Source organism: Peromyscus californicus, unplaced genomic scaffold (assembly GCF_007827085.1).
Source record: "Peromyscus californicus insignis strain IS unplaced genomic scaffold, ASM782708v3 Scaffold_12__1_contigs__length_115047231, whole genome shotgun sequence".
NCBI lineage: Eukaryota > Metazoa > Chordata > Mammalia > Rodentia > Cricetidae > Peromyscus > Peromyscus californicus.
Genome location: NW_026294413.1, coordinates 108,729,109 through 108,741,822, shown reverse-complemented (window position 1 = coordinate 108,741,822; position 12,714 = coordinate 108,729,109). Strand labels below are relative to the sequence as shown.

The window sequence follows — 12,714 nt, the reverse complement described above, 5'->3', positions numbered from 1 at the left end:
ACCACATGCATGCAGAACATGCAGAACCAGAAGACAGCATCAGATCCCCTGAACAGTTCTTAGCTGACACGTGGGTACTAGGAATTGAACCTCAGTCCTCTCCACTGAGCCATCCCTCCAGCCCAGATGGGTATAACTAATGCTACTGTTCACTGCAACAGATACAATCTAAATTTGTTTGGGGAGTATCTGGGCTGGCCATATGGTCAAGTGTAGTAATAGCTATATTAGAGATAGATCAAGCAGACAATAAAACTGTATTTAAAGCCAGCACAGACAGCTGAGATGATAAGCTCATAGATGAAATGCTGTTAAATACTAGGTAATTAATCCAAAAAGGATCATTTGTTTATTACAGATGAAACGGTGTAATGCTGGATCTGGAGTATTAGGTGGTAGAACTGAAAGCAGTCTCTTATGCATGTGTCCCAAAGCCTCTCTGTCATCAACTCCTGAGACTGTGATTCAAGGAGATTTCTTCATGAGTGGGAATGTGGCTTTTGATTCTTAAGTGCATGTTGTGTCTTACCAATTAGAATTCTGCTTCAGTAAAGCAATATGAATTATTACTGCTGCTACACAGAGCAGAAGGCAGCTGGGGACTAGTGAGTGCCAGTCCATATGACAACTAAGGACACACAAGATCAGCACAGGAATACTCTATCGGAAATAATTCACCCCTTAGCAGCCTAACAGACAGAATTTACCTAGAAACAGGTCAAGGGTTATTTAATTGTTAGTCTCTTCCCTTGGGCCAGGCCCTATAGGGCAGAACTTCCTGCAAGTCATAGCTCCTAGCATCAAACAAAATATAGTCTATGAATCCCTTTTTACCCAGACCCTACAAATGCATCTTAGTAAAATTTATAGCAGATAGCTCCTCCCATGTTAAATATTTTCTTTGGGCCCAAATTTTAATTGCACTTTTTTGCATGTAATTTTAAATATAAAAAGACTTCATCTTGCCTTTCCTTCAGCATGAATTAGTTATTGTTGCATAAGACCAGTGGTTCTGACTATGTTGTTACAGCTCACAAGGGTAAAGGAAGGCTGCAGGAGGACTGGCCCAGGTGAGCCTCTGGTGGGCACATTTGCTTATTATTCTGATTGGACCTGTATATCTTCAGGTGGGTTGGAGTTGTGCCCTAGGCTGCGTGGGGTCAAAGAGGATGCCGATGGTTCCTGGACAGGGACCTGATGGAATAATTGAAAAGTTGGCAGATTTTCCCTTCCTGAACTAGAAGTGTACCAAAGGACCAGCACAGGACACCCTGGAGCTTGAATACAAATAGATTTTCTCTCTGGGATAAGAAGTTCACTGGGCCTCCCCTTCACAACAGAGAATTGGACATGAACCAACAAAGGGACTCTGTGTCTCCCTAATGCCAAAGACAATTAAAGGCCAGACAAGATACAGGACAATGTATCTAAAGCCATTTAAATGAAATACATTGAAAGTATTTAAGGACAATGTTCCTTACTTTTGGAACTGAGAGACCAAAGGAAGATCAGCTGTCATGACAGAGCTGGTGGCCTGCCTCACTAGACTATCAGCTCCCATAGGGGAGACATCACTGCCTGTGTTCTCACCTCAGAGAGACCCATGACATCTGTACCTCAACCCTAAAACAGACAGAAAATAGGAAGTCCAAGAGGCTCTCCCAAAGGGAGGCAAGAACCCTAAGGAGGAGCAAATAAAATATTCAGAATAGACCTCTTCTGACATGGAACTATTTAAAAAAGGCAGATGACTTCAACAGATACCCAGAGGCTCAGATGCATGTATAAAGTGTACACCTTATCCCCATGTGTGTTCATACACAAGTACAGCACTCTTCTTCTCATCGTCCTCCGCCTCATCTTCCTCCTTCTTCTTTCTTCTTCAAAATGTGACTTTAATGCTTAAAAAAGTCAGCATTTGCCAGGTGGTGGTAGCACATGCCTTTAATCCCAGCACTTGGGAGGCAAAGGCCAGCAGATCTCTGTGAGTTTGAGGCCAGCCTTATCTACAGAGTGAGTTCCAGGACAGCCAGGGCTGTTACACAGAGAAACTCTGTCTCAAAAAGCAAAACAAAACAAAACAAAAAATGAGCATGTGAGCTGAAGCTGAGGTTGTCACTGGTGAGGTCTGAATTTAGCAGGCCATGAAGGAAGTCTGTAACAGACTGTAGAGGCTGGAGGAGCTAGAAACCATTGGAAGATGGAGACAAGATCTAGACACTAAATCTGAAAATAGAAAGAATTCATTTGCTAAGAGAAAAAGGATAAAAAAATCAACAGTGGTTATATAATTGAGGAAGAAAATACCCCAAACACTAGAGGGACTTGAATCTATAACTTGTATAATTTGAAAGAAGAGCACTGGACCTCAGAAGATCCTGGAACCCCAGAAACAAATTATCTTTAAAAAGAAAATAATACTTGAGCTAGGAAGATGTCTCAGTGGGTAAAATATTGGCTGCACAGTGTGAGGACCTGAGTTCAAATCCCTAGAACCCACATAGAGTTAGGCATGGCAGCATGTCTGCAGTCCCAGCACTCCTGCAGCAAGATGAGAGGTGGAGACAGAATCCCTGGCCTACACAGATCGGACAAGAGACCCTGTCCCCAACAAGGTGGAAGAGAAATGCCAATGACTAAAGCTGTCCTCTGACTTTCTCATCATGTGCCATGGAACACGTGGCCTGCACACACACACACACACACACACACACACACACACACACACACACACACACAAGAGAACGACAGACAGACAGATTTTAGAAAGAAAACAATGCCCCAAATTATCATCACTATATAACCTCTATTAATTACATTAAATAATAAAAATAGCATGTCTACAAGGTCAATTTCCATGATATCATGACAGCAGCAGTCCCATACCCTCTGCCTTTCTCTTCCCTGTGAATGTTCTCAAGGGATCATTTAGTAATAGTTCCAGACTTCTCACTTCTCTCTGATGTGTATGTGTATGCCAACCGTCATACACACAGATTGTTTATATTCTAAAATTCCATAATTTGCCAGTTCTACTGCTTACTACCATTTCATGCCTGGTTCTTTTGCTATATCATACATCCCATAACATGGACAGAGTGTGACTTCCTACCCAAGCCCTGTAGTAATGAAGACTTTAATTTTTATCACTATTCTCTCTAAACAATGCTATTTTAGAAATCATCCAAATAAATCCTGTAGTTATTGTATAAGTATATTTTATTGTATCTAGCTTATATTTATTGTATAAACAGTGAAATTGCCAAATCAATGATATTTGCATTTTTACCAATGAAAAATTCTTGGCATAGAGTAGGCACTCAATGAAACTAAAATTGTCTTATTTTCTATCATAAAAATTATATTATTTTATCACATACACACTGAGTAAGTGGATGATTGACAGTTCTTTTGAGTCAGGGTTCTACTCTATAACCTATGGTGGCCTAGAACTCACTCTGTAGACAAGGCTGGCCTCAAACTCATAGTGATCATTGTGTTTCATCTTCCAAATACTTGGTTTCTAGGCATTAGACAATAGGTCTAACAATCATACAAAGTATTTTAAAATCTCCATAGCAGATTGAATGGCAAACTTCCAAAATGAAATGCTCATGTCCTATCTCCTGGATTCTGTGAACACGAATCTCACTGCAAACATTCTTTTATCACGGTTATCCAAGCCCACACCCCAAAGCAGGTGCTGTATCAGCATGAAATAGAAAGGGCAAGATAAAAATTGCACCCTGAACAATGACAAGTAGCTGTACAGCAGGAGGAAGTTTGACAGACACATAAAGGAAAAGGTTAACTATGTAGCTGACACATAGAGAGGTGTGCCTGAAGTCCAGGGTTGCAGCCATCAGAGACTGGAAGAGACAGGAGCGCTTCTTCCCCAGGAACTCCGATGAACATCTGCCCTGTTAACAACCACACACAGCATCGAAGCTTCCAGAGCGGTGCAGGGATACAAACGCCTCTGATGCTTTAAGTTGCTCAGTTTGTGGTAGTGTAAAGGGCACTTCAGGAAACTGATAAAATAATTATTATTAAATTGGACACATAGTGACATCAGAAATGAGTGTGGTTTGGAGGTACGTTGACAAAGACACAATGATTCCACTGCAGAGCCCGGCCCTGAGGCCAACTGTCCCACTGTTGCTAGACTGTTTCCATTCCAAGCCTTTTTGGCTGGCAGGTCTGCAACTAGATTCCAAACTACCAAACAAGTTGTAACAAGCCTGTTTGTGTTGATAACAAATACCAACTTAATATTTTGTTTTGTTTTGTTTTGGCACAGGCAAATCCAATACAAATTGATCCAATCTAGACTTTGAAAAGAAAGTTTCTAAGTGTTTGTGCTTTCCCCTGAAAACCCAGGTGGTGGCAGATGGAGACTCAGGAGCCTCTATTCATCAAATCATAATTGATCCTAAGAGAGCCTTGCTGGAGAGGGAAGAGCAGTTTCCCAGACAATCCTTGGTCTCTCCCCTGGAGGAGAATTATCCTGACATCTGGAAAGAAGCAGACTGCTCCTTTCACAGACATTGGTAAGCTAATTAGCAACTGGTTCCAACTTACATTAGCCCAGAACTCCATACTGACCCCCTCCGTATTCCGTTTACAGGTTAGAAAGTGCTGCCACGGGAAGACTCTGAGCTGCTTGATGCTTCTTCTCACAACTCAACTATGAGACTGAAGTAAAGCAGTGAAGGCTGGGGATGTGGACTACTTTACTTGGTCAGTGTTTGCCACACAAACACAGAAATCTCCAGCAGCCATGTGAAACCCTGGGGAGAGCAGAGCATGAGTGTAACCCCAGTGCTGAGGTGACTGAGACAGGAAGATCCCTGGCGACAGCAGGCCAGTCAGCCTGGCCAAATCAGTGAGCTCCTGGCTTAGTGAGAGACCCTGTCTCAAAAACAAGATGGAAAACTAGGCACAGTTATATGTACCTTTAATCCCAGCACTCAGGAGGCAGAGGCAGACTGATCTTTGTGAGTTTAAGGCCAGCCTGGCCTATGTAGTGAATTTCAGATCAGTTATAGCTATATAAAGGTCTTTTAAAAAATTTTTAAGTGAAGAATATTGGAGAAGACATCTGACATTAACTTCTGGCCTCCACACATATGCACATATACCTGACATGCATCTATGCCTACAAAATACACATGAACACACACCTAAATAAATAAACACATCAGTATGTTTTCTAGAAGAAGAAATTTTGGAATTCACAGAGACTAAAGGACTTGTCACACTTCAAATTCATTGTTACCCTCCATACTATAACACTTCTTATGGATCATCTCTCAAGGCAGATATAAGTAAGAAATCATCCTGCTTCATTTCAGGTATTTGCTCTTGGGAGATCATGTCTCCCAAACCTCGAACTTGTGGAAACAGAGATGAATACTAAAGCACTTGTGGTCATCCAAGTCCCTAATATCTTCAGATTCAAGTATTAGTTTATTGCTCACGGTGTATACATTACTTTGGTTAAGATTAATTATGAGTAGAACTATCCCAAGCCAGTTTCTTTGTGGAATGTTGACACAGCCTCTCAACAGTGCTTGTGTCCTGCTCTCATGTCTACTGGGATCCAGACCAGAGGTCACCAGAAAGCCCATATAGATTTTAAAAACCTGTCTATGTATACAGATTTCAAAAAGCTTGACACTGGCATTTCCTTAGCAAGTCATTAATAAGTAAAGTCTTCAGGTGGTCATCCTCTATAGACCTATAAAAAGAAAATTAAAAGCAAGATCAATTGTGCTTCTGTAAAATCCTACATTTTTTATGACTACAAGAAATGAAATAAAACAAAACAAATTACCTTTCCTGAAGATAATTCCCATTTCTGTTCTGTAAGTCACAGTGGAATAAGTGACCAGAATGAAAGGCAAGAGGTCTAAATTCAGATACTCAAATTCTTTTATTTACCGAATAGGAATGGAGTCCTACTCTGTGCCGAGCATGTGCTGGACTCCAGCAGTGAGAAAAACTGTGTGAGATCTAAAAGAGCTATACTCTACATAGCAAGGTATGACACAGGTTGTAAGCAGATTTAGTTTCTAGTTTTCAGCACAAACACAGCTGGAGACTCACAGCCGACACCTCTTGCCGCCCTCTTTCTGAACTAGCTGATCTTGGAAAGCTATAATCACAGACAGAGCTGCTGACCTCAGGTGTACAGCCTTAATTTAGGCAGCCATGCCAGTCATAGCCACAAAAATGCCATCACTCAGAGGAACTGCTGTTGCACAGGAATTTTCAAAGGCGTTGACTCCTTCAGGGGACGGGCCTCTGAGAGGGAATATATGTTTCCAAAGGACTCTTCCCGGTGCTCGACGCGTGCCTTCCACTTTCTTGCACCTGTCCGGCTGTTGTAGGCATACGCATTCCCAGAGACTGAGGGAAAGAAAGCACACAACACAGAGAAAGGAATCATGGCAGGCTTGCACCAAGGGTTTATTAAACACATGCTGTGCAGCCCCGAGAGTGGCTAGCTGCCTTCTTAAGTCTTGCTTCCTTTACCAAAAGAAAAGAAAAAAGCAAAAGTAGACAGCCTGTGACTTCACATGCATCTAAAAATCTGCACCTTCTAGTGAATTCTTTGATGGGAAGAACAGTACTATATACTGATACATTCAGCAGTTACATTAATCTCCACAGATGACTGGCTCTCCATAAAGAGGTATATTTTTAGAACATGCAAAAAAAGATGGAGTCTGAAGCCTCTGGTCTAATTGATTGTACTGTGCCAATGTCAGGTTCTTACTTTGGACAATGTATTGTAATTATCAAAGATATTCCCTTTAGGACAGTGGGTCCCACAACCTGTGGGTCATGACCCCTTTGGGGGTCAAATGACCCTTTCACAGGGTTACATATCAGATGTCCTGCATATAAGATATTTATATTATGATTCATAACAGTAACAAAATTAGTTATAAAGAAGCAATGAAAATAATTTTATGGTTGGGGTCACCACAACCTGAGGAACTGTATTAAAGGGTTGAAGCACCAGGAAGGTTGAGGACCACTGCTTTAGGAGGACCTTGGTAACAGATAGGTATGCTGTAATTCTGTACTGCTTTTTGACAATTTTGTGATCCGATAATTACTTTTTAGAGGTTAAAAAAAGAATAACTCCAAACTGTCACCAAGTCCTCCCCCTCTGCAGGTTCCTTAATTAATCTGAGGATTTATTAATCAATCTTTATAGAAATAATAATGAAATATTGGAGAAAGAATGTGGAGATAAAGTTTGAAAGAAGAATATCATGGCTGTTTAGGAGATGGCTAGATAAAAAAATTAACAATAGTAGAAAAATGGTTCCTGTAGTCTGGTCAGATAGTAGAGGTACTTAGGGAGTATATGCAGTGTTTTCATGACAACAAACCTAATGTGCTGGAGAGGGGCTTACATATTAGAAATGAGGAGACTGAGGCACACATTTGTTAACTGACAATGTTAAACCACCTGTAAGGGACTACAGATCTTTAAAACTAACAGCCAAAGGTAGGAAGGAAGTTGTGTTGTGATCTGTGTTTATTTGAATCCAAAAGCAAATTGGACCTTATACCTCACATTCTAGGTCCTACTGAACATTTAGTAAAAAATGATATGAAACAACACATGTAGGTTAATATCAGTGTCCTGTAAAGCTGTACTATGTTGATCCAGCTCCTCAAAATCCATTCACTGAAGGATGGTTCTTCCTCTAATGTGCATATGGACAGCATTCTTCACTGAAAACCCCTTACACACACACACACACACACACACACACACACACACACACACACACACACACACTATACCCTTATCCAACAGTTTACATTGGAACTTGAAAAGGATACCTAAATTGTGTATCTAACAGTAGGGTTCAAAACAAGCTAAGTGGCTGTGACTACATGCACGAAACCTGTGCAAGATCAAGCCAATCATAATTTCAATGTGTCCGTGGGAGGGTCTGTTAGTAACTGTGGATGCTGGGGTTGGGACGGGACAGCCAGTTTTCTTTGTGGATGTGGCTGCTGAGAAGCTACCCAGGCTCCAGTCGATGGCCCGAGACACACACGGGCAACACTAAGTAGACTCAGCGAGTTGTTGTTGCTGTTGCTGTTGTTGTTTTGGTGTTTTGTTTATTTAAAAAAGAGTACATTAAGTTGGGAAGAAAATGTGTTGGGAGCTGGAGAGGGGAGAAGCTAGAAATGAGAAAGGGGGGTGAATTTGTTTGAAGTGAGTTACATGCATGAAATGTTTGAACTTTCCTTAGATAAAAGTAGTAATAATTTGGGCACAGAGGAACACATCTGTAACTCCAGTGGGGCATAGTGGGATGGAAAAACAAGCAGGTTCCTGGAGTTCACTGGCCACCCACTCTAGCTAAATCACTGAAGTTCAGGTTCAGTGGGAGACTTTGTCTCAAAAGTAAGAAGAGAGCAATTGAGGAAAATACACATACACAAACACACAGTGATTAAAGTGGTTTTTAGTAAAAAGCATAATTTTGTATTGTGGATATTTAACATGATAAAATGAAAGAGCTTATGTTTATAAAGCACCTACAAGCCTGGCACATGGTATATTGATTAAATGCATACATAGTTCTAATTTTAGAGGAAACCAAAAAAATGGCATGAAAAAATTTTAATTGTTTCCAATAATAATGATAAAGTAGTGGGCTGGGATTACAGCTCAGTGATGGATCCCTTGCCTAGTGTGTGAAATGTCCCACAGTGATGAACCACTTGCCTAGTACATGTAAGATCCCACAGTGATGGGCCACCTGCCTAGTTCATGCAAGATCCCACAGTGATGGACCACTTTCCTAGTTCATGCAAGATCCCACAGTGATGAATAACTTGTCTAGTGTGTGCAACATCTCAGGTTCAATCCCAAGCAATGGAAAATAGCAACAATAGTGACAACAGAGGAGACAAGGAGAGGGCCTGGAGTCTCACACGCTGCTCTCCTATTCTCATACCAGTAAGTCTAGTAAAAGACATCACCTGCTTATAGGCACTTAATAGTCACCTACTACTCTTGTACCCTTCTCATCTGCCTTTGCCTTACTGCTTCTTAAGATCCAGCCTCTGCCCTGAAGAGTCATATCAACTCTTTTCCTCCCTGCCTTTGAAAGCAAAGAAAGCCATATGACTGTGACCCATTCTCTGGGCCTCTGACTCAATCCTGATTAAACAGGGATAATGATGGTATTCCCATCATAGGAATCTAGAAATCAAATGCAACCTTCATTGTTGTGAAAAATAAGAATAGCAAGTGACCTTTGGTATCAGGAAGCACTCTGTATTTGTTCACATATGTTGGGGAATATTATTTTGAAATATGTTACTTTTGTTTATGTTGCCTTTGTTTAACTCTGTGAAGCTGTGATACTGTGCCTGTCTAAAACACCTGATGGTCTAATAAAGAGCTGAATGGCCAATAGCAAGGCAGGAAAAAGGATAGGTGGGGATGGCAGGCAGAGAGAATATATAGAAGGAGAATTCTGGGAGGAGAAGAAGGAGTAAGAGAACAAGGAGAGGAGGATGCTGGGGCCAGCCACCCAGCCACCCAGCCAGCCAGTAAAAGTAAGATAGACAGAAGTAAGAAAAGGAAAAAGCCCAGAGGTAAAAGATAGACAGGATAATTTAAAGTTACAAAAAGCTGGCAAGAAACAAGCCATTTATAAGTTATAACAAGTCTCTGTGTGTGATTTATTTGGGAGCTGGGTAGCAGGCTCCCCAAAAGAGCAAAAGCAACCAACAACACATATACACTTTAAATGATTTACTGAAAACTGAAAATCTTAGGAGCCTATTTAACATACACTGGGTGAGTGATATGTTTTCAATTAATAAAATATTTTAAAGAGTTACTTTATTTGGGGAAAACCTGGAAGTTAGCAACAAAACATCACTAATTTCATGTCAAGACATTCAGAGCTGGCAGGAGGTAAATTACAGAGCAATATCACAAGATTCTGTAGTACTAGTGAGTCTGGTGTAACTAATGCCTCATGTTATATGACATTTGACAAAGTAATTCTTATATTTATTATAGTTGTGTTTAAATTGTACAGTAACCCTCATGAGACAGGCAAAGCCTGTATCATACCCATTTGTCAGCTGTGAAAAGGGAGACTCTGGAACATTAAATGCTTCCTCCAAGATCACATGAAAATGTTGATTACATCAACTTCAAAGCCTTGGGAGTCTAATTCCAGATCTGTGGCTTGTCTTGAGCCTCTAAGCATTCCTGAGTTCTCTTTCTTCCCTTAGGAATGAAGTGCATGGAAAAGAAAACTTGTGCATCATTTTATAAAATGAAGGTATGGTCTGCTTTGCAACTCCAGGATTCATAACAGATAAATGGTAGAATAAGAGTTGCGAATCTATGACCATCAGGCCTATAGATATGGAGGCTAACAAAGATAGCTAAGACAGTATTTGAGCTCGACCCTTGAAAAGGTTTGAAATGCTACTTGCTTAGAACCTGGGTAGACATTGGTGGCTTAGCCAATAGACCAGCAGAAGTGATGTCATGTGATTTCTCGGCCTGGGTCTCAAAAGGTGACAAGGTCCCTGGAACTCCATCTAGAAATCCAAGCTACCATGCCCAGTGCCCAGCTAATCCTGACAGAGAAATTACATGAAGAGGCCAGAGGACCCAACTACACCCACCCTGCAAATGTCTTCCCATGATGCCAAGCTGTGAGTATCACCACTTTGGACCCACCACATCAAATGAGCTGCTGGGATAACAGCACTGGAGAGACATCACTTATCCACATAAAGATAAAGAACTGACCAGGCAATAGTTAATCACATTCCTGATACACTAAAGTGTAAGTTATAATAAGATGGTTATTATCCTAAGCTAGTAACTTTTGGGGTGGTTTGGTACCCAGAAATATACAATCAGGAATAAAAATATTTTATTTATTTGTTTTAAATAGAGTTAAAGTTGTTACCCAAATTTAAAAGATGCATATTTCATATATAATAAGGTAGATGTCCAGTTCCTTTTGCCTCAAAATTCTAAATTCCTGGCTTATCTCTAGGTGGCAATAATTTGATAGGATTGAGTAAGGGTGATGTCCTCCAAGCATTACATTGATGATTCCATTGATTTTTTTATCTGATCCCTTCTTAGCCCTAGAGTAAGTTTCTCCAGTATTGTTATTTTGCAAATTGTAGTGAACAATCAACCCATTCATAGTTTTGAGTATCTAAATCCACAAACTGGATTTAATTCAAAAGATACAAAAGCATCATACCTGGATCAATGGCTTCTCCATCAAACACAGTCTCATATACAGTGGTTTCCTTAAAAAAAAAAATGTCCACATTAGTAATAAAGTCAACTTGATAAAATTACTTTTGTCGTGTGCTGAATACTTTAAGCAAATTATTTGTGATGGTTAGTTCTAATTTTTATCAACTTGATATAGCCTAGAATCACCTGGAAAGAGTCTCAATAGAGGGCTATCTAGATCAGGCTGGACTGTGGGCTGTCTGGGAGGGGTGTTTTAGGTATGTTTTTTGATGTGGGAAGGCCTGACCTGAAAGTGTGTGGCACCATTCCCTGATTTGGGGCTCCAGACAGTTAGGAGGGGAGAAAACTAGCTGAATCCTAAGCCTCCATACATTTATTGCTCTCTGCTGCTGACTGTGATGTGACTAGCTGCTTCAAGTTCCCGCCACTACAGTGATGAACCCGGCTTTGTAAGAGAAAATAAACTTTCTTCTGCAAGTAGAATTGTTGTCAGAATATTTTATTACATCAACAGAAATAAGTCTAGGACATCATTTCTTGTAAGTTCTCCCATCTTTTTAATCTGTAGAAGGTTAGCAGTGTAGGGACTAAAACTTTCTGTCAGTTTTACCTCTCTCAACAATCTCCCCTGCGATGGTAAGCCTGCCCTGACCTCTGTTAACTCAGACACTTCTCATGGGAATCTTGTATGAGATATGTTATAGGTCACACTGTACCTTCCTTCTAAATATGTATGCCAGCTTCCTGATTTACCAGTACCTCAGAATGCCACTACATTTTGAAATATTTTAAAGATGCAGTGAAGTAAAATGAAGTTATGGATATTAGCCCAATATGATCAATATTATAAGAGCAAATGAGGGTACAGACAACAGACTTTCCTCAAGGCCAAAGAACCTCAGCAGAACCATGGGTATCTCACCACTAGGACTCTGACTAATGAATCTCTGTTGTTTAAGCCACCCAATCCAAAGTATTCAGTTAGGGAAACACTAGAAAACCAATTCAGAAGATTGGGTGGCATCAGCCTCCTCACAGAAAAGGCAGAGAGTGAAACATTGAGAGGGAGCCAGCCTGTGAAGTAGGCCGTGGCCAGCCAGGGCTCTTGTAGGAATGTCCAGAGTGCACAGGAGGCAGCGGAACAAACCCAAAGGTGTCCTGTCTTGTTCTCCGGTGCTGAGGGTCCGAGAGCAAGCCCTGCCTGGTGTAGTTATGTGGATTGTTGGGCAATTATGCCCTGGCCAGTTTGAACTGGTTTGCCTTCTCTGGGTGTTGATTTACCATCTTCTAAAGACTCTAAGGTTGAGGAATTTGTCCAGGTCTGTCACATGGATAATAATTTCAAATACAGTTTTAAATTCTAAGTAGTATTAAATAATGCTAGATCTACATTTGCCTAGAGTCATTTCTGCTATATGCACATA

At 40.7% G+C, this 12,714-nt stretch overlaps 1 protein-coding gene across 1 annotated transcript in view; it reads right to left on the bottom strand.

The window, feature by feature from the left end:
- Positions 1-5,916: 5,916 nt before the first annotated feature.
- The window catches only part of LOC128106999 (cadherin-related family member 3-like), an 87,514-nt gene continuing 80,716 nt past the window's right edge, over positions 5,917-12,714 (bottom strand). The window contains exons 18-19 of the mRNA XM_052732359.1: positions 11,292-11,340; positions 5,917-6,411 (exon numbers count right to left, since the gene is read on the bottom strand). Of these exons, the coding sequence (XP_052588319.1) occupies positions 6,245-6,411; positions 11,292-11,340 (216 nt within the window). The 3' untranslated portion in view covers positions 5,917-6,244. The remainder of the gene's footprint in view (positions 6,412-11,291; positions 11,341-12,714) is intronic.